Below are 23252 nucleotides of genomic sequence, written 5' to 3'. Positions count from 1 at the left end.
TGTGTCTCACTAATAATCTCCAGGTGGGCACTTCAAAGGGCAACAGCCAGTTGTCGAATCAAAATAAAAGTTACAAATACCTGGCATTAAACACTTCTCAAAATCTCAGCACTTGGAGGGCATCACCAATAACAGAAAGGGAACAATTATCACCTTTTGTTGTGGGAGTCATCTGCCTCCATGATGGAGGTTAAGAAAAAGTAGCAAGTGATAAAAATGTTCTAACAGGGAAGTCATGGAGCCATAGTGCATTTATGGGAGGAGTCGGGTAACAGCACTGTTTGGTGCACAGGGAAATGACTAAAAAGCCCCACAGAAATCTTGCACAGACAAAACAGAAAATTCATTTGATCTCTAGAAGCTCTTGAGATGAGAAATAAGACAAGAAGATGCAAGGGTTTGATTTATACCTTTCCACTAGATCATCACAAATATCTGTGGTTGACACTTACCATAGTTCGGAGTAGGCTGCTAATGCCCACTTCAGGAAGTTTCAATTCCCCTCATTCCCCCAAGCCTTGTGTCCATAAATCTCCCTATTTAAAGAAATGTGAATAGACATTTGACAGTTACTAGATCATACTCTAGAAGGAGATCCTAAGATTAAGCACACAGTCTGTTATTTCAGTGGTTTTAATATTTCCTTATAATTATCAGGAAGAAAAATCCTGCATTTTGTTCTTTGTCCAGGAAAAGCACTTGGCTTTTCCTTTACTACTTTTTTCCTTCCTTAAAGTAGCAGAAAAACTGATCTAATCTATGAGGATATAGCAAATTGATGACACAGTTTTCTCCAAACAGCAGTGAAGTCTGTTGCCCAAACTGGACCTCTGTAAGTTATATTCCAATTTATGTTGTCATTCGTTCATCGTGGAAATTACTATGAGAAATCACACTGCTAGCTCATCACTTGTTGGCTGACAAGGTGCTGACACAGCTTTTGGACAAAAAGCAGGCATGTTGCACATTTATACATGCTCACAGATAAGTGAGCTATGGAACAGCCTGGCTGCCAGAATAGTACCAGCCTGCATTCAGTTCCATGCCCACTTCAGTGTGCAGTAGATGATACAGACTGTCCTCACATTATAGATCTCACAGAAGATAACTCTACTTCTATTTCAGGCCTTGTGCTTACCAGCCAAATAAAGAGAATAAGGCTTGAAAACTGCATTTCATCAGCTGAAGAAAGGAAAGTGTATGAACAGAGGTCTCCCATGATGGTTCAGTATAAAGATGAGGTTTCAGCCTATGATCAAGATTCTCTGTATTTGTTGCTCTCTACTAATGAGCTACTGAGCATTAGATTAAGAGGCTGCTATAAGGCTTTCATCTGGTATATCACAATTTCTCCTCTATCCTCTAAATCACTGCAATTGGTTAACCCAAGGGCTAACCTGTCTGCTCCCTCAACACAGAAGTGAGGTGGAAAGTAACTCACATAACTCAGGGTTGCAATAAACAGATAAGAGTTTAATATAACATACCACAATCACAATGCATAATTATCTTCGCTAATAATCTAATTAATCTGATAATACAGTGAACAATTACCTTAGCTTAGCCTATTTGCAGAAGAGGGACAATAAAATACAGGAAAAAAACCCAGCACAAGACAGAAAACCCAAACCAGTGAGCTAGCTGACTCCCACCCATCTCACCACCATGGAGCCAACACCCAAGACATGGAACTCAAAAGCAGCAACCGAAACAGGAAGCCTCTCCTGTTGCAATCTGAACTTCAAGCCCCCCAACACTTTGCTCCAGTTAGCACTTTCAGTTTTGAAGCTGGCATGACTGCAGCACAGTGTGAATAACAGCAGCAGATTCAACTCCACCCATGAGAATCACCACAGATCACCGAACAGCAATTTTCAGCACTTGGAAAAGCATAAAGAACCATGTTAACAGAAACGACTGACAGCAACAGCAACTCCTTGTCAAGTCAAACCACTATCTGTGGAGTGTAACAATGCTTTGATAGTGTTCTGGAAGGGGGATGCCACAATACAGCATTTCACTTAACCAGAGACCAGCCCCATCTTCTAAAAGACAGGGCTGGTCTTTCTTACAAAAAACTACAGAAGCTTAATAACTTTTCTTCTCTGTATTTTGCACATATAACCAAAAACACCTGGTAGACAAACTTGTTCAAGTTCACTTCACTGAAGAAATTTCTACTTTGATGTTGAAAAATAAGCCCGCTGTTATGATAGCATTTCATAACATCCAAATTGTGGTATTTTAAATGGGTGTGTTAAGAATGAGAGATGAAATATTCTTTAATTAGATAATCTCAAAGCCATCTGATCCTCTCTGAAAGGTTTCAAAATATTTTGATCTTCCAGACTATTTTTGTGAACTGTAAAGACAAATATTCTCTGCAGAAATCACTTGACTCTAAGCAGGCCGGTGATAAACATCCTCAAAACGAGGGTGACCTCACAGAAACCACATCAAGTTTCCCACTGCTAGAAATTTGACTTAGGCTTCTAAAAAGGAAAAGTATTCCTGTAACATCATCTGTGCAGATCCCGATTGCCCAGTGGTATCGCTTTGCACAGAACTCGGCGCACCGAGAACACAAAGAGGCATCTGTGAAGAAAACGGAATTGACTGTCACTTGCAAGATGCTGCATTTTCTGTCTACAACCAGGCACTGTGAATTGCAAACAGCACGGATCAGAGAGGAGACAAATGCATTTACACTGGGGCAACACAGATACAGCAGCTGAGAAGTCACATCTCTAATATTATATTGAAACAACTCATTTCTCCGACTTTGTGTTGTAGGAGCCCTGTGAAAGGTTTTTGAGGAGGCAGAAGTAAAGGTTTGAAAACAGAATTTCTCTCATGGGAGAGAGAGAGAGAAGCATTCTGAGCATGACTAATTTAAGATTATTGTCCTCTTTAGAAGCAGCTCTCAGTTCTAACAGCCATGGCTTCTTTCCTGCTGTTGCATACAGAATATGAAGTTGGTAGAGTATGCCAAACTGACAACATTTTGGCCTGTTGTGCTGTTTTCCTGGGTAAATTCTGCTTTTTCCCTACTTACAGGGTCAAACATCCTTCCATGATTTCAGAGGATAAACTTGAAACAGATGTTCGTTCTGGATTACCTCTATGAAGCCAATAGCAGAATAATCACTAGCAGGACACACAAACTTTGCTACAGAACAGGCTAAACCCTTAGTCAGAAGAAACTTTAAAAGCATTTAAGTCAAAAGTAAGCTTGAGCAGTCGAATCTACATCATAAAGTTAAAACACACACCCATACATTTACCTTGGATAAATTTAAGGTGTGGACCTGATCCAAACACAGCTTTAGCTTGCTGTCAACAGCTCTTACATTAAACTGTAATGACTGTAGGCTGAACAGATGTTTCAGTAGTGATCATTTATGTGGAGCGATGTTCTGCCACTACCTGTAACTTAATTACTGTTCTCTCGTGGAGCGATGCCAAAATACAGCACGACAAAATTCCCTTGTACCTGAAATAGCCAGCACTAATTCCTACCTGTAACAGAAGCAGCAGTAAAATCAAAGAAGCTGGAACCTTTAGCCATTTCACATAGGGTGTTTTAGGAATCAGAATGCCTTTAGGTTGTAGAGAGCTGCCTCATTTCTTCAGATTACTCAGCAGTGAGGCAGCACACTAAATACGGCACCATTAACCCAAATAGAATACTTCAAAAAGAATAATTTAACATATCTCTGTGCAGGTATAGTATTGTACGGAATAACACACTTGTCTAAAAGCAGAATTACAGCCAGCAGGTCTGAGTATAGCAGAAAAGGAAAGAGGCGTGAAATGTCGTTATCCAAATAGGAATTCTGATGCAGGGGCCGGGGGGAAACCCAAAACATCAGAAAACCCCAAACCAACACCAGGACTACATGCCTCGCTTTTCCAAAGGCCTCCAGAGGAAGTCACTGGGACCTTGTATTTCTCCTAAGAAAGGTGACATCTTGTACTGTCAGCCCTCCTTGCTTATGCATAGATTCATTCTAATGCAGAAGGAACAGACTGACCTTATCATCACATCACTCCATCATTCCAGCTCTTTTCACAGGGCCCACTCAGAAGACTTTATCTCAACATATGTGAAGTTAGGAGACAGATGCTGAAGTGAAACTGAACAGAAACAAGGAAAGCAGCTCCCAGCAAGTAAAATATAACAAACCAGAGACCCGAGTCTCAAACCAGAGTCCTGCAAAGCCTCCTCTGAATATCACTAGAGCTCTGGGAATTTTCCATGACAGGGACACCCCAGCACTCCTACCCACTTTTCTTTGCCACCCAGAGGGCTCAGGCAACTAAGTGAAGCTTGGATCCTTAGTTTTCATAATTATATAATTACACTAGTTACAGTATCACAGTATAACTAAGGTTGGAAGAGACCCCAAGGATCAAGTCCAACCTGTCTCAACAGACCTCACGACTAGACCATGGCACCAAGTGCCACGTCCAATCTCCTCTTGAACACCTCCAGGGACGGTGACTCCACCACCTCCCTGGGCAGCCCATTCCAATGACAAACGACTCGCTCAGTGAAGAACTTTCTCCTCACCTCGAGTCTAAACCTCCCCTGGCACAGCTTGAGACTGTGTCCCCTTGTTCTGGTGCTGGTTGCCTGGGAGAAGAGACCAATGCCCTCCTGTCTACAATCACCTTTCAGGTAGTTGTAGAGGGCTATGAGGTTACCCATCTTTTTCTCAGAAACAAATTCTTGGGTAATAGATATTATTTCCAGCTTGTCATTTCCATGATGAATGCTCCCAAACCCCAATTATTTTCACACAATCTCTTAAGAGCACTGCCTACCCTGTGCTCTAACATCATCACCTCATCCATCATGGACAGTGGATCAACAACAAAACAGAAGCAGGATCAAGGAAGTTTTCATCGGGCATGATCCCACTCGAGTTTATCAGCTGCAAGCACAAACTGCTTCAGAGATCTCAGCCCAGAGTCTACTTAGGTTATTCTTCAGTAATTTCAAAGTGGCAGTGCCAAGAGTAGCATCACAGATACACCTTTTGTTCCAGATTTAAAGCTTTCGTTTTTAACAACTTAAAACACAGCAGAGCAAGCACCTTTTCACTTTGCCTGTGTAACTGACATAAGGACATAGCTGTTGTATGCAAAACACAACAAAAGATGACATGAGTGAGTACACCTGACCACTCTGCTGGCACATCTTTCTGTGGCTTCTATGTAATTTATATGCCTCAAATACCAACAGCAACTGCATGAATGTAGAAATGGCAGTAGCCTTACAGCAGTGTTCCTAAAGTCTCAAGTCAGAAATATGCTTAGCTTTCAGGCCAATTTAAAAATAAAACAGTGGCTTAAAAGTGCAATCCTTTACTAGAATGGGAAATGACACATCTGAAATAGCTTGCCCCACTCTTGCCCTTGCAACGTCTGTGCAATTCTATTCTCAGCTCCTTTCCTATAGAAAAACGTGTCAGTGGTCTTTAAAAATACACACCAGTACAAACAAAGCACTTTTGATTCACGTTACCCCAGGGATATCCCAGTAAGTGCACACCACAGAAAGAAACAAACATCAGTAAGGGGCAGGGGGGAGTGGGGGGGGAAGTGTCAACTTCACAAGTTATTCTAAACCAAAACGACATTGGGCTTTGTTTTCTCTCCACTGTAGAAACTGTCAGTACTGTGTTAATTCCAAAAGTAATGTGCCTGAATTTAAGTAGCTTGATAAAAGACTAAACCTTTCAGACATCACAATAGTATTATATAAGGATTTTTTTGGTTCTTAAACACTGAAAATCTGGACCATCCTGTATTTAAATATTCAGTTGTGCTCACAGTAATTTAAAACAAAGGCACTGTAAAAACTAGCACATTAGGACATGCTTAAAAAATTATGTGAGGACTTTGCCAGAGGATGGAGTAGAATTTATCTGTTCTAACGCTGAAGTCAGTAACTCAGTTACTCCATCTAAATTTTTTTTTGCCGTCAAGGAGGGGAAAAAAAGGTAATTCTAGATTCAATTCATAGAATCATAGAATTCATCTAATCCTGAACCACAAATCTAAGCCAGGTACTTCTATGGAAGAGTAATCTAGAAGAGTAAATTTAGATGTAAAAGTGTACACTGCAGGCTTACAAAGATGAACAATGGCCCTTCCATCCATGTTAACTTCAGCAGAGGTGAAAAGAAATGTCTAGACTGATACTGGATTTCCATTTAGTTGCAAGAATTAAATTTTCAAAAAGGACCCACAGTTCCTGGTGCTCCACTTCTTGGTCTAGCACTTAAAAGCACCATTAAATGGTATCACATTCCAGAAGCTGGTATTCTGCAGTAAATTAAGCCCACTTCAAGTGCCTTAAGTAGAGCTGAAGGGGAAAAGAAGGGGGAAAAAAGTGCCAATCAGTAAGCACTTCTTGGGGGAAAAAAAATTATTACTAGCATATCTACTGCCAGAGTTTTAGGGTAACTATGCTCCTATGTGCTGGGTGTAGTTAAACACATTCAGCTTCTGAAAGCAGGTGCTGCAAACCTCAGTTCTTCCTGTCCTCTTCCTTGTCTAAGCACTTTTGCATCTCCAAAGTAACCAGTAACACCACTTGCAGAAGAAGGGAGGAAAAACCCTTGTGAAGATGAAGAAAAAGCTTTTGGCTGAGCTTAAAAACCATCCCTGCAGGACACACCCACAAGGAGAGGTGAAGATCTGTGTTTAGCCAAACAGAGGGCACAGATCTCAGGGCACTTTCCAACAGTGCAGAGCTACAGTTTGCTAAAAGAGGTACAGAAAATATTCCCAGATACCTTTCAACATGGAACTAGCACACAGGCAGAAGAGGATACACAACAATTATGTAAAGGCCAGGGAAATTCTGCTGTGAATCCACACAGATATGTGTGTGTGTGTAGATCAGTTCTACTCAGTTCAACTTGTGCAGATGCACAACTGAGTTTTTCCACAAAAGACAAAAAAAAAAAAGCATGATACACGGGGAGGGAATATACACAGAACTACCTCTTTAGTGTTAAGCATCAGTCAGAGACACTTGACTGGAAAAAAATCACATTTTCACCTTGTATTTTGTCAACTATCTTTGCAAACATAACAGTTAGTAACGGTCCCATAAACAATGAAATCTTTATATGCTGAAGATGCTTTCATAGTCCCTGATTTCAAAACACCATGGCTCCTGATTCTGCTGGCAAGCACTCTTTGTAGATAGCTTTTTTTCCCTTCAATTTTTAGCTTATCTCCAAACATCTGTGCACAGGTTGGTTTGGTTTTTCCAACTCAAGTACAATTACGTTGGTTTCATTCCTCTGCTGTAACAGTGACTGCAGAACTAGCAAGCCTCTGTAACTGCCAACTTCAGACAGTCCCTTTCACAAGTATGAGATTTCACAGTCACAAAGTACTGCTCTTCCCTATTGTTCCAAGTTTTAAAGTGAAATTATTGCTCTATGCTGTTTAATGTAAGATATGTTTATCTAACTGTCGTTCATGTGCAGACTTATTTTTAATCCCTTCACAACTGTGGCAGGAAGAGAAGCCACCAATAAAACGTGTACAGTGACAATATCCTGTTGTGGCTGTTTTTTCCTTTCTTATTTCTGTTCAGAATTTGCAGCATGCTCACTGCATGCTCATTTATTTTGGATCTTGAACCATGCAAGAAGACAAGAACATAGCCCCAGCTGTTCAGTTATGCCTGTGTAACAAGCACCTTACATCTACAGCAAATATCTCTGGAAGCTGAACTTTGGAGTGCATCTAATTTTAGGCACTCAATCTCAGATACTATTGAAAACAACTTGGAGACGATAAGCACTCAGAACTTGGCACAAGTCAAACATCTCAACCATCACTAAACTACAATATCTGGAAATCATTACTACTTTTCCAGAAAGTCATGCCCTGAATGAATTCCAGGGGTTACCCCCTCAAAAAAACAACAAACACCCAAAACCCCCACCATGATTTCCTGATTTTCAAACTTAGCAACCAAATCAAACAAAAACTAACAGAAAAACACACAGCTGGCCAGCTGGTGAACAAGCATAAAGAAACATAAAGTAAACAGCAAAGAAAGATACTTGGATTTTGCTATGAATCAATTTCACTTGCATTGTACCATATTTGAGGGGAAAAAGATTATTTCCTTGCCTCATTAAAAGCATGCTGCCTTCTTTATATGCCCCCTACTAGAGTTCCATACATCTATTTGTGTGCATTACAGGAGGACTTGGGGCTCTAACACCGGTATCTTCTGAAGATAACTGTCATTTGAGGAGAGAGGAAAAAAAATCCACTCATGTTTGTATTACTTAACTACAGTATTATATTTTTCCCCAGGCATATTCTTGCCATGCTTTTGAGTCAGCAATAGCAGAAACTTAACTTGCTGTTCTTTACAAAGAACAGCAATCGTTAGAAACAGGAATAAGTCTGACTTTTTCCCCTCTAACAGTGGGGGAGGGGGGAGGAAAAAACAAAAGGATGCTCTTACATTTTAGAATTATTCCAGTGATGCTCCTACTGTGCAGTGATAGGCAATTTATCATCCATGAAACAAAGTAAAGCAACAAAATTCCAGAAACTCAGAGTGAGCTCTTCTCAAAATACCCTATGAACTCAAACACAACCAGGGAAAAGAAATTCAACAATCCTTTAAGTCACATAAATAATTGTAACTTCCCTTTCAAACAAGCCCTTTACACATAAAGCCTAAAAAACCCCATGCTTTAGAAGAACTAGGACATTGCGTGATCTGCACAGCTGGCTTGCAACATTTTTTTCCATCCCTCCTTCTACCACGGCTATCTCAGAAGCAGCATTTCAGGTTTGATTTCTAGCAAACTTAAGATATCTCAAAATGCACATGGGCTTTTTCCCACTGTTATGGTAGCACTAAAGTACAGAGTGAAGTAGAATTTTAGCTAACTTGGAACAAGATTACCAGTGACCTGGGTCCCCCCCCAGTGACTGCTCAAAGCTTCTCAAGGGTACAAGCCAGTAGTTCTACCTGACAACAAATAAATTACACCATGTCACAGGCAGAAACAGACCAAACAATTGCAAAGACCCAATCCTAAACAGAGGAAATAGAAGCACACCTATTATTTAGAGGTCTTCTAAACTGGTCTGGTACTTTGCCTTTATTAGTCACTATGCTCAAAAACTGAAGTAACAAAGGGAGGGGGAAGGTCAAAAACCTCAGGAAGCCTGAGTAAGACAGTTTGGCAACTGAGGTAAACTGAGGTAATGGTGCACACAAAATGTACAACTGATAAACAGATAACAGACTACTGATCAGGATATCAGAACCCTGTCAAAGGATAATGGTAGGCTACACCTGCTGGTGTAGTCTTCAAAAAGAACATGCAGATCACAAAGCCCTCAAATACACAATTCAAGATACACAGTATCAACTGAACAGACAGGAAATTCTCAGCATTTGGACAAAAAGGAAACCCTCCAACAGTTAAAAATCGGGACAAGCAGGCCAATAACCCAGAGGGAAATACATGGCAAAGTATATGAGGCCACTTCCTGCCTATATAAACTAATGAAAGGACAGGTGTAGCTTGGGTTCCTTGAAGGTGGGATGTTAAGAGAAGGGATCTCTCTAGGGAGTTGGCTGATCTACTTTACAACCACCATCTGCTTCCTGCTGTATCACCACACAAAGTAATAAATTCAGGGTCAAGTCAAACCCTGAGAGAAGATGACAATTCAGCTATAGCTGACCCACTCACCCATAATGGGAACAGCTGCACTTGGGACAGCCAGCAGTGACCCAGGATCGCAAAAGTATCAGCAACATCAGAGGCAGAGCTGCCAGAAACCAGTACCTACAGAGAGGACTGGCCCTGAAAGGGGACAGCAGAAGAATATGTACTTCCAAAAGTTTTCCCTTTCAAGCTGTTATGTATCTTCACAGTCTCAGGCTGCGCCAGGGGAGGTTCAGGCTAGATGTTAGGAAAAAGTTCTATACAGAAAGAGTGATTGCACATTGGAATGGGCTGCCTGGGGAGGTGGTGGAGTCGCCATCACTGGAGGTTTTCAGGAGAAGACTTGATGGGGTGCTTGGTGCCGTGGGTTAGTTGTTTGGGTGGTGTTGGATTGGTTGATGGGTTGGACGCGATGATCTTGAAGGTCTCTTCCAACCTGGTTTATTCTATGTATTCTATGTATTATTCTAGATATTCACATTTTTCACATTAGCACTAGCCAAATTCCTGGCCTTAGCAGCCTGCTGTTGAAATGGGTTTCACAGCTCAGTTCTGGGCTGCATTAAGACCTCCATTTTAATCTGCAACCTTCCAACATAATCTTTTTTTCTCTTCATGTGGAGAAACACTGGGAGACAACAGAGGAATCATCCTAGGTCTGTTTCATTTATGCTACCCAGTATACTTTCACAGTGATCCCTCTGAACGGTCACAATTGTACAGCAAACAACCCAGTTCCTTCGCTTTGGTTTTGCATATTTAAGAAAATAAGCCTACCCTGTAATTTTTTTTTTCCCCATTTATCTTGTTGATATTTTCATTCTGGTCTCACAGCAAAGAGCAGCTACATGACAAGAGCAACTACAATGAGACAGAAACATAATTATATTACCCAGTTCCCTCTTCCCTGGACCATTCCTTGTTCTAATCCTCATTTTATTTACTGGTTAGCATCAGCAGAACATGTCTAAAACTTTCTTCTTCTAAACTGCAAAATTCATTTTCCTCTGTGCAGCATTACATTTGCAACTGCAAACAAGCACCCTGGCAGACAAGCAGCAATAAAGGTAGCACTAAATTAAAGTTACATTCTGTGAATGAAAAACAAACATTTCCTCTCTCCAGAGTCTATCATATTTCACCAGGTACCGCAGCAATATGCCTACACTTTCAACATACTTGTATAAAATAGGCAAAACCTGAGTACAGTGTTATTGTTGCTGTGGCAACTACAGACCACATTTTTTTGCCTCAAGAGAATTAGCATGAACACAAACATACCCACAAAGGCATAAACAGCGGTGGGTGCTAACAGTGACTACAAGTCAGTGTGGATGTGTAATGCTGCCATCCATCAAAACCTGGATTCCATTCAGAAAGGAAGTCCTTTAACTTCCCAGTCACTGTCTCTCCAAGCTATTTTTCTACATGCTGATTTTCACCTTCAAAACAGCACAGCAGGCAAAGCATCCTGAATAATGCCACTGCAGAAGAAGTATAAATGCGACACAACTTAAACCCCACTTGTGAGTGAACAAAGTAACTCTAAAACACTCTCTCAAACAGATAAATCATTGATCTATCAGCTGGAATTTGCTGGTATAAACACTTAGTGTGAACCACAGGAGTCAGTGATTTGAACCTGCCCCATATGTGCTCACATGAGATAAACAAAGTCAATACTGTACTGCTCTTTAACACTCCCTTGCACTAATAACAAGAAAAATCCCTACTTTCTCCAGTTTACAGTGTCACTTAAACTAGGTGTAAGAGTTAATAATTAAATCTGTTTCACTCAGCAGTCCTTTAAAAAACCTGTTAGATGAACATGAAAGCAAGCATGAAAGTCATTTGAGACATGTTGAGGCTGAGGGGGTCCTCAAATGTTTGATTTTAATTTTTTTTGCCTTGTCATATTGCCTTCCCCGTTCCTGTCCTATCTGCATACCATTGCCAAATTGCACTCCAACCAGAAACCACCAACGAAGAAATTGCCCAAGTCCAATTACAGCTTTTGTCACAAGACCAGAGGCCTGTAGCTGAGAAGCAAATGCTCACCCTGGATGTGTTTAGGGATCATTTGGATGTGGTGCTTGGGGATATGGTTTAGAGGTGAACCTTGTAGAGCAGGGTTCTCAGTTGGACTTGGTGATCCTGAGGGTCTCTTCCAACCAGAATGCTTCTGTGATAGCCAGCAGCTTAAGTTTCTTTCATGGTCTGAAACTTATTTTTTAGTATTCTGCAGGCCATCCAAAAACACTGATCAAAAGGAGTATTTGCTTGCCTCCTTTTTCCCTCCCAGAGAGTAGTGCACTCACTGAACTTGAAGACCACAGAATATAATTGACACTGATCAATAAATTTTTAAAGTTGCTGTTCCATAGGATTACCAGGTTTTTGTCTGAGATTTACGAGGTGGAGCACACACTCAGTTCTATCTGCCCTTTGCATAAATCACCAAAGTAGGTAGCTCACTTGCTTTCAGACAGCATCACAACCACTACACTGCAGTGTCACATAAGCATGTAGGCAAAATTCCCATTATCCAGCCACTCAATCACCCAGGAGCACCAGATAAATGTTCAGAGTCCTCAATTTCCACCTGGACAAAGAATTCAGAAAGAAGAAAACCAAGAATGAAGGCTTGTTCTATCAACTGAAGGGTGGCTGTAGACAGGAAGGGGTTGGTCTCTTCTCCCAGGCAGCCAGCACCAGAACAAGAGTCTCAAGCTGCACCAGGGGAAGTTTAAGCTCAAGGTGAGGAGAAAGTTCTTCACTGAGAGAGTCGTTTGCCATTGGAATGAGCTGCCCAGGGAGGTGGTGGAGTCACCATCCCTGGAGGTGTTCAAGAGGGGATTGGACGTGGCACTTGGTGCCATGGTCTAGTCATGAGGTCTGTGGTGACCTTGATGATCTTTGAGGTCTCTTCCAACCTTGGTGATTCTGTGATTTAGTATTTGCTTTGTACAAGACACCATGACAGCAGTCATGCTGCAGACTCACTGACTAAACAGTTTTCAGAGTAATGACTACTGCCATCTCCTGTTTGGGGGAAAAAAAATAAGGAAAAAATTCCAGGCTGGTGAATCTGTTAATATCTTGAATTTTGGTTTCAAAATTATTTTTCATTTGGATATTTTAATGAGTCAGAGGAACGGCTAAGAGCAAACTCTTTGTGTATTTGTAAATGTTTCAACTTACTTGATTCAAGAATGTATTTACAAGTTGTTGGTTTTTTCCCTCACATTGAGACTTTGTCTCTAAGCCTGAGTTGTTCTTCTCATGGGGGAAGCCCAAAGCACAGTTTAAAACTATTTCCCACCCAACTCCTTTAAGGATGAAACATACTGTAAGTAGTCTCCCAAAAAAGTTCTGAACAACCATTTATGTCAGAAAGGATTGCTTGTGCTTTTGCTTTGGTGCTGCTCACCTGCAATTTTGCAAAAACTGCTTAAAATACACTAAGACAAGGCAAAACGGGCCTGGTGAAAACAAAGATTTCCAATCAAGATTGTAAGAAGGAGAATGATCAAATCCTACCATGGTCTGGGGAAGGACCACCCAGAGGGTTTCCCCTTGGCCATGTGCTGTTCTCCCCATCAGCAGAGGCAGGACAGGCTGACCCAGCCAAGTCCCATGCAGAACAGACTGGATTCCACATTGTCAGAAGTGACCAAACAAGCCTGACCAGTGCTGCACTCTGAAGAAATCATCAAAAGGTCAGAGATTTCCACTATGCCTATTTCAGCTAGTGCTGTGATGCAGCAGAAGCATGTCTGAAGTGCAAAACTGCTGAGGATGAGGATGCAGCATTCTTGTGACTCAATTTCTAGATGGTGTCACTTCAGAGGAGCTGAACTCTGGTGCTGCAGGCTAAAGCACTGCAAGCTCAGGAGATGCATCCTTCCGCTTCATGCTCTCAGAAAACAGCCTTGCATAGACACTCCGGGGCCACTTCCATGCACAAAGTGGGGACAGTCAAGAGATCCATTCCCAAAGCACACTCCTGATCCTAACTACATGTTAGCATAAACACTCAGTACTAATAAACGACTATAGAAATTTATGTCACAGGGTGTATGCACAAAGAACAAGCCTGAGATTCTGGAAGCTCTCCTTAAGCATCCCTACTACATTACACAAGTATCCAGGAGATGAGGGGTTTAGTACCCTCAAAGTTACCTGTAACCACTAGGTCACGTAAAGAGGGATATTTTCACTCAAAAAATGGCCCATTAAAATCAGATTTTTTACTTGGTTTTAGACAAGTACAAAAGGTTAGACGCACCTTTGTGCTGATGCCAAGGCCAGTGCTGCAGCCTCCCCTGCCCAGGGACTATCAGCACCACTTGCAGTTTAGCAAGTCTACCTTGAGCATTACCCATTTTCTTGAACTGTAACAGCAGCCAAGGAGCAGCCAGGGCATTAAATACAATGCCAGGCTGGCCAGCGTGCAGTAAATCCTAAGCCTCAAGGCCTCCCCTCAAAGCACACAGCCAGCTCTGTGCTCTGTGCCTAGACCCCCTAGGCTGGTGCCCAAGAATCTCCACCACTACCTTACTTTGTCTCAAAATAGCTGCAGAGCACCACTAAATCAGAGTGGTGCGATTAATGTGCAGACAAGGCTTCAAGAAACTTTATACAGCACTTCAACATTTATTTTTCCAGCTCTTGTTTAACACAAATGAGAAGGAAAGTGCTTTAAAGGGGGGAAAATTGCAAGCGGCTGATTCCAGTTGCACTTTTGTCCCTTGCCAAGTGAAAAACTTAATAGGACAGACTTTGTTTACAAGGCATGAAGGATGTGGAAATATTTACACCCAAAGCATCAACACATCAGGCATGTGGTTCAAGATTGCAGTGCCAAACTGACTGCGAGCAAGTTGGAAAAGGCAGAGGGAAAAATGTGTATTATTGCAATTGTTAGTAAGAGCTGATCTGAAAAGAAAGGCTGACCTTGGAGACAGCCTTAATCTTTGGAAAGGAAGGAAGATACAGAATCTTGGGCCCGGCATGAGCAGATTTGCTCAAAGTGCACAGAAAACCTATGCAGCCCGTGAGCACCATGAACTGCTCTGCTAGCAGACACCTGTTTAACTGGGGACCCAAGACAGGGTCAGACAGACTACACCTCTGTTCTTTAAATCAAGTGCTATGTCCTTCATGGCATAACAGTAAAAAGCCAAGGATTTTTTTTTTTAAGGGCAGTAGTTTTACAAAATCTAGGCACTCAAAAGTCAGAAAATATCAAAATTAAAGTTGGGTTTGGCAACCCAAGTAATATTGGCCACAACAACCCCATGCAGAGCTACAAGCTGGGGTCAGAGTGGCTGGAGAGCAGTCAGGCTGAGAGGGACCTGGGGGTGCTGGTCGACGGTAGACTGAACATGAGCCTGCAGTGTGCCCAGGCAGCTAAGAGGGCCAATGGCATCCTGGCCTGCATCAGGAACAGTGTGGCCAGCAGGAGCAGGGAGGTCATTCTGCCCCTGTACACTGCACTGGTTAGGCCGCACCTCGAGTACTGTGTCCAGTTCTGGGCCCCTCAGTTTAGGAAGGAGGTTGACTTGCTGGAACGAGTCCAGAGAAGAGCAACAAAGTTGGTGAGGGGTTTGGAACACAAGCCCTACGAGGAGAGGCTGAGGGATCTGGGGTTGCTTAGCCTGGAGAAGAGGAGACTCAGGGGTGACCTTATTGCTCTCTACAACTACCTGAAGGGAGGTTGTAGACAGACGGATGTTGGTCTCTTCTCCCAGGCAAGCAGTACCAGAACAAGAGGACACAGTCTCAGGCTGCACCAGGGGAGGTTCAGGCTAGATGTTAGGAAAAAGTTCTATACAGAAAGAGTGATTGCCCATTGGAATGGGCTGCCTGGGGAGGTGGTGGAGTCGCCATCACTGGAGGTTTTCAGGAGAAGACTTGATGGGGTGCTTGGTGCCGTGGGTTAGTTGTTTGGGTGGTATTGGATTGGTTGATGGGTTGGACGCGGTGATCTTGAAGGTCTCTTCCAACCTGGTTTATTCTATGTATTCTATGTATGTATTCTATGTATTCTAATATCTATCAATAAATGTGTTTTAAGATGTTCATTTCCAATTTCATTTTTCCTTACTGTTTCTCAAATAGCTAAAAGTTACACAGCCTTATCTTTTTGCAGTTGAGGATGTCAGGCAGGGAGGCATTAAATCTGGGAAGTACTGTGGCAATTCATAATGAAAACAGAATTTTCAATCACAAAATGACTGGCATTAGGAAATGAAAATACAGCATAGTTTATACCAAACATGGGCAGTTGATGCTGTTGCCTTGGAGGAACTTGTTTAAGAGAAGCATCCCACTTACATCTTCAATGAACTTCCATCTTCATTTATCTCACTTCATGACAAATAACTTTTTTTTTCTTACTCAGCATTACATCTTCTAATGCCTCTATCAACAACCATTAAAGGAACCTCAAAGATCCCAAACTAAATCTGTTGAGTTCCTAGAAAGCTAAATTTTCATTTGGCTTTTCATTGCCAGAAAACTGGATCAGAAACATCACACAAAGAGGCCTGGGACTAACATCTGTTGACTAGGTAAACCAGAAAGCAGAGAAGTAACACTGAAGACAGGCAGCAAAAGAGATGGGAAAATGTGAAATTCAACAAAACAGTCCCTCATTTTGGGATCAGCATTCAAGTTCATTGTTTTAAATGGAAAAAAAAAATATATATATACCTATGCTTTATTCTTCTTTCTCCTTTTTAAACCAATTCATTGGCACGCTATGGCCATAGAGCTCTTCAAACTCAAGGAATGGTGGGAAGACATCCCTAATACTTCAACTATTCTGAGACTCAGAGGCATGCCTCACAGTCCCCCCACAAAGTTACTGTTTAATTTAAACTGCTGCCAAAATATAAATATGCAGACCAGCTTCAATGAAAAGATTAAAATGGAAAATATGGTGCACAACCATATTTTCAAAATGAAGTTAAAAAGCACATTTTTAACCCTTTCAGGAAAAACAGTTGGCCTCATCAATGAAAACACTTAAGTTAAAAGTCCTCAGACAGATACATCAGAAGATGCTCATGCCTTTTTTTTTTTCCCTTCTTCCTTCCTCCCTCCACTTCTTTTGGAAAGGGCAAGACTTTGAACCCAGAACATTCTTCCCTGAAAGTCAACAACTTGGTACTGTCTAGAATAGAATAGAATAGACCAGACCAGACCGGAAGAGACCTTTGAGATCATCGTGTCCAACCTATCATCCAATACCATCTAATCAACTAAACCATGGCACCAAGTACCCCATCAAGTCTCCTCCTAAACACCTCCAGTGATGGTAACTCCACCACCTCCCCAGGCAGCCCATTCCAACGGCTAATCACTCTCTCTATGAAGAATTTCTTGCTAACATCCAGTCTAAACCTCCCTTGGCACAGCTTGAAACTGTGTCCTCTTGTTAGGGTGAGACCTGTTAAAATGGAAGGTTTGTTGTACAACACTTAAATATTTGCATTTGGCCAATAGGTAATCTGCAGTATCAAGGGTACTGCAAAATAACCTTGAGAAATGAAACTTCTTAATCCTATGTCTTAACCCTTTCAATCACGATTGAAGCATCTACAGATATCAACAGATTAGGAAGGAATGGTAAAACTGCCACTACACTTACTTTTAAAACATCTTTAAATAGTGTGTTTCTTCACTGTGTTTATACACACATACACTTTGTTTACAGAAATTACACTGTTAAAATGCTTAACTTCCTATAACTTAGAATCATAGAATCAGTCAGAGGTGGAAGGGACCACAAGGATCATCTAGTTCCAACCCCCCTGCCATGGGCAGGGACACCCCACACTAGATCAGGCTAGCCAAAGCTTCATCCAGCCTGGGCTTAAACACCTCCAGGGATGGGGCCTCAACCACCTCCCTGGACAACTCATTCCAGGACTTCACCACTCTCATGGTGAAGAACTTCTTCCTCATGTCCAGTCTGAATTTCCCCACCTCCAGCTTCATTCCATCCCCCCTAGTCCTATCACTACCTGATATCCTAAGAAGTCCCTCCCCAGCCTTCTTGTAGGCCCCCTTCAGATACTGGAAGGCCACAATAAGGTCTCCTTGGAGCCTTCTTTTCTCCAGACTGAACAGCCCCAACTCTTTCAGTCTGTCCTCATAGGAGAGGTGCTCCAGCTCTCTGATCATCCTCGTGGCCTTGCTGATTTATGGCAGAGAACAACATCCCCAAATTGCTGTTTTAGGACACATCTGACAAAAAAGTATACACTCTGAAAGAAGTTACTGTATAAGCATACTGGGGGGATGATGCTCTAGAATCAGTGATTTGGGGCATATCTGAGGAAGGAAAAAACCCCAGCCCAAAACTCTTTTCCAGATGCTGCTGGAGGTATGTCATTGACCTAGCAGATATTTTTAGAACACAAGTCAGCTAAACTTCAAAGTCTGCTTCCCTGGGATATGAGGATGAATTGAACAGCAAGTCTTTTCATCCTCTTTCAAGCTCATTAATCTTGTTACTGAATATAGCACTTCTTAAAAATTAAAATATTTCAATGCTAAATTCAAAGATAAATCATCCATTAAAGAGATATGCAAATGCACACTGAGACATCAGGATTATTTTAGCATCTAAAGCAGAGGCCATCACCGTGTTCTCATGTGATACACTCACAAAACACGAACAACCTGCCAGGTAGACAGCACTGCTAGGAGCTGCACCCTCTGTAATTCTGCACTGTTTTTAAATCTAAGTTTCTTTTTTCTCTTATTTTAAATTAAGAAAACAACCAACATGGAAAAGGACATTTTCATATTCAGTCCTGCTTCCCATAGCTTGTGAGACCATACCTGCTTATTAGACAGCAGAACATTTCCCACCTACCGTTACTACAGCTTTCTGCCCCTGCCATGAAAGGGAAAAACTTGTGACTTTCATTTTTCAGACTTTTAGCTCAGCTTTTTTTCTGCTCCTTCTTGTAGGCCAAAATCTCTCTCATAGAACAGACTTCATGGAAAAATATCTCTGTAACAGAAGACACAAGTCTGTGCACTTGATGCAGAAACAGATGCATGCGGCTTTCATGTACTGCAGTGACCTGAAGCGCCTACGTTTCACATCTGTGCCTTTGTCCCTCACACTCTAGCCACTTCTCAGCATTTTTGAAGTCTCAGGGCCAGCTATAGGGAGCCCCTAGCTACACAGACAGGAGGAAGACTTAGGCAGTCACCATACAACAGGCCAAGCACCAAACCAGAGATTACCTCCCCTGATCCAGTCTAACCACAGAGTGGAAAGCACAGAGAGCCTATTAGCATTGCAGGAAGGGATTCATATAAAACCCAGTCCTTGCTACACACAGGATAATCAGCAAAACACTCTTTCATATGCAGAGCTCCCTTCTGTACAGAGGAGCAATTGACCTTTTCTCTTTCCCCCCTCAACAAAATCCCTCCCTCATTCCAGTGAGAAAGGTAACTAACTGACTCACCTAGCAATGATCTGTGAGAAAGTGTTGCAAGTGTTTATATTTTGTTTCCAAGGGCATTGGCACTGCAAGTGAGAGTAGAAATTTATGCCGTGTGAGAGGATAGTGGTGGTACAACAGTTCCACAGAGTAATCTGGGTATTTCCTACTTCAGGGCACCAGAAATCCTTGATGTTTGGCATGGTCCAGCACATCACAGTGGGGCATGAGGTGTGGGGGAGACTTTTTAAAATAGTTGACAGCACAATCTCACAGGGACAATTAAGCAGGATCTGTGCAGAGGGGGCAAGGGACCTTCAGGTGAAGAAACTCGCATTTCTGCACAGCTGTGCTGCAGTTTTATGACAAAGCCCACCAAGAAGGGTTCCTCCCAACCCACCGCTACTCTGTGCTGCTGGAGACTGTGGGGTCATTCACAGGGACAGCACAGCCCAGCCACCCTGTTAACCCCAAAGCATGTCCCTCCTGCTTACTGGTGCGGGCACATGATGCTTAACACCAGACATACAAGTGCCCACCATCAGCACCCATAAGACCAGGGCCCTTAGGACAAACACATCCCAGATGCAGGGATGTGTTCTCCTCAGGCTCAGAGAAGCATGAGGAGAATTTCCTTCTTGGACAGTATCAACTTTGCATCACCTTGGCTGAATGGAAGGACAAGTTTTTGAAAGCATAGAAAAAAAACCCTGCAGCATGTCAAGACTTCATTGTTCAGTGACCCAGTGTCAGCCTAGCAGCGTACGCACACCATGGCGCTGAAAACAAGCTGGAACAGTAAACATTTGCTATTCCTGGTTCCTTTAGTGAATATGGGAACATCAATCACGGCATGGAATACCTCAAAAAAGAAGCTACCACTATTCATGTGCCTGTTCCTAAATGAAAGCATCAGCTTATAAATAATTATAAATCTTTATTGTTTGGCTGTTTCAGTGTTGAGCAACATAAATTTTTTTTTGCATCAAACCCTGGGTTTTGTTTTAAAACAAAAAGCTGGCATAGGGGTTTAACATATAAAAGTATATTATGATATACTTCTTACTCAACTTTGAAACCAAACAGTTGTAAAAAATGACACATAGCACCAACCACTCTGCAAACAGAAGAAAGCAAATAAATTCCAATCTTCTGTTGACTTTTACCATCATGCCTCTGCTGGTTTCTTGGGGCACAGCTCAACGTAGCAGTTTGGTGGAAGAGCTTTTCTGGTCAGTATGAACTTCCCAGACCTAACTTCCTCATTGCTGAAAGAAGGCAGCAAGGCAGCAGGTGCACAAAGGGCTCAATAAAACAATAAAAGGTGTGTGGGGTGGTAGAGAAAGCTTAACTAGAAGCCTATTAAACAAACCACAGCCAAATATATGTATGACACTGTTAAACATTTCATGCAAAATTGTTCGCTCATGCCTGTGCCTTTCTCGTCTCCATACACGCCCTGTGCAACTCCACCAGGCGCTTGGGCCAGGCTGAGAAAGACTTCTGTGCCTCCTTGCTCAGAGCCGGAGCCACATCAGTGCCTGCACGTTACCGTTTCTTAGGGGACTTTTTGCACCCGACCTCCCACACACCTCCCGGTCCCCGGCAGTTCAGCAGAGGCGGGCAAGCACCTGAACCGTGTAACTGTTGGAAACTTCGCTACAGTTAGCTCAGCACCGTGGCTGAGAGCATCCCGCAGCCGCAACGACTTCTTGTAGGAGCATGAAAGGCGCCAGGTACTGCCGGGAAAAAAAGAAGGGCTGTCGCTGCCACAGCAAAACGGCCAGGCTACACGGCTTAAGCCGGACCCGATCCCGCCTTGTTCCACCTTCCCCTCGCCCAGACACGTTTCTAACCCAGGCTCTTCCGCGAGGGACCGTAATGTCCCCGAAGACCTTTGGCAGATGCAAGGTGTGACAACAAAGGGCAACTCGTCTCTGCAGGACGAGTTCCCCCTACCCCCGCAACGGGACACCCCGGTTTCAGGGCACACGCAAGAGCCCCCCGCCGCGCCGCGGTCCACAGCCTCACCTGGTCCAGCGGGATGCCCAGCAGCCCACTCAGCGGGTGTAGCAAGGTGGAGCCGGTGGTGCGGTACAGGGCTCCCGGCGACTCGCCCATGCTGCATCCCCACCACCTTCCACTACCGCCGCCACACGCCCCCAGCCCGGTCCGGCACGGCCCGCACCGCACCACCCCGCCGCGACGGCCGCCGGGCCGCAGGGGGCGCTCGGCGGGGCGTGGCGGCGACGCTGCCAACGGCCGGGGGTGGGGGACGGGAGCGCCCAGCGGGCGGGCAGCGGCAAGAGCGGATGGTGTCGCCGGGACATCACCTGCCGCCTCCCGTCGTCCCCGGTCCCCTGTGACGGATTCGAATTTGAAAGGCGGGAGTAACCCTCCCCCATTCCTGCAGCGTGGCGTTCGTTACGGGAAGTGAAAAACACCCCGCGCGTCCCCTCCCTGGAGTCCCCCCGCCAGGCTCCGCCCCGCCGCGGGGCCCGGCAGCGCGGTTAGAGCTGCTGGGCACCCAGCTGTGCTTAAAGCTCGGCGCTGGGCAGAAAGGATACCTGTCTGTGGCTTGTGTGAGGGGTGGGACGGCTTGACGGAGGTGTGTTGGCCGTGTGATTGCGGCAGGTGGAGGGGAGTTCGTCTCCCCCACTGCTCTGCCCTGATGAGGCTGCACCTGAAGTATTGTGTCCAGACCGCGGCTCCCCAGTTCAAGAAGGACAGGGAACTATTGGAGAGAGTCAGTCGGAGGGCCACGAAGGTGATGAGGAGACCGGAGTATCTCTGAAGACGAAAGGCAGAGAGATGTGGGGCTGTTTAGTCTGGAAAAGGGAAGACAGAGAGAGAATCTTAAAAATGCATATAAATATCTAAAGGATGGAGGCCATGAGGACATGGCTGGGGTCTTCTCAGTGCCCAGTGATAGGACGTGGGGCAATGGGTACAAACTAGAACACATGAGGTTTTACTTAAACATAAGGAAAAACTTCTTTCCTGTGAGGGTGCCAGAGCACTGGACCAGACTGCTCGGAGAGGTCTGAGAAAGTCCCCTCTGAAGACTTTCATAGAATCACAGAATCACCAAGGTTGGAAGAGACCTCAAAGATCATCAAGTCCAACCTATCACCACAAACCTCATGACTAAACCATGGCACCAAGTGCCATGTCCAATCCCTTCTTGAACACCTCCAGGGATGGTGACTCCACCACTCCCTGGGCAGCCCATTCCAATGATGAATGACTCTCTCTGTGAAGATCTTTCTCCTCACCTCAAGCCTAGACTTCCCATGGTGCAGCTTGAGACTGTATCCTCTTGTTCTGGTGCTGGTTGCTTGAGAGAAGAGACCAACTCCCTCCTGGCTACAACCACCCTTCAGGTAGTGGTTCAAAACCCTACTGAACGTGATCCTGTGCAATCTGCTCTAAGTAAACCTACTTTAGCAGAAGGTTGAACTAAATCTTCAGAGGTCCTTTCTAAACCCCACCATTCTGTGTGAGCAGGCCTGAGACAGGTGCATGGCACAAACTAGTCAGGTGAGTGCCAAGGAGCCCCTTCACGACTGTACCCTGCAGAGGAGTGCTGGAGTTTCACAAGCAAAACAGCTATGAAAAGGTATTATTATTAACACAGATCTTTTTTTTTTTTTCAGTCATTGCTCTTAGAAGTACTGATGCTTTTAATGGAGAATTGCCAAACATTCATCCAGTGATTCATGTTGCTGGAAACTAAGATGCATGTGATGTGGGGAGAGTGGTAGAGGAAAGAAATTAAAAAGGAGTGGAAGTTTTAAGTGATGTGTTTATTTTGAAAGTGAAATGTGGCCATTAAAAAGGTACTTCTGCCAAGATCATCTTATCTTTGGGAGTGTTCTTACACTTGTCCCAGATAATGTGGTATTGTGTTGCGAGGAGAGCTCAGGCAGCATTGTTCAGCCTGTGCTGTGAACATGTGTGGAATCTGAAACACCCCAAAGGTTTCTTGCAGCCACAGTTTCAGGCTCTGCAATTCTCAGTTGTGGCATCTGAAACCATAGCAGTG

General features: G+C 43.5%; 1 protein-coding gene across 1 annotated transcript in view; it reads right to left on the bottom strand.

Annotated features, from left to right (window-relative positions):
* MBOAT1 (membrane bound O-acyltransferase domain containing 1) overlaps positions 1-21623 on the bottom strand; it is a 65064-nt gene extending 43441 nt beyond the window's left edge. Inside the window, exon 1 of the mRNA XM_009906691.2 lies at positions 21239-21623. Coding sequence (XP_009904993.2) covers positions 21239-21328 — 90 coding nt within the window. The 5' untranslated portion in view covers positions 21329-21623. The remainder of the gene's footprint in view (positions 1-21238) is intronic.
* Positions 21624-23252: the final 1629 nt, after the last annotated feature.

Source organism: Dryobates pubescens, chromosome 9, assembly GCF_014839835.1.
Source record: "Dryobates pubescens isolate bDryPub1 chromosome 9, bDryPub1.pri, whole genome shotgun sequence".
Lineage (NCBI taxonomy): Eukaryota > Metazoa > Chordata > Aves > Piciformes > Picidae > Dryobates > Dryobates pubescens.
This window is presented reverse-complemented; position numbering and strand designations above follow the sequence as displayed.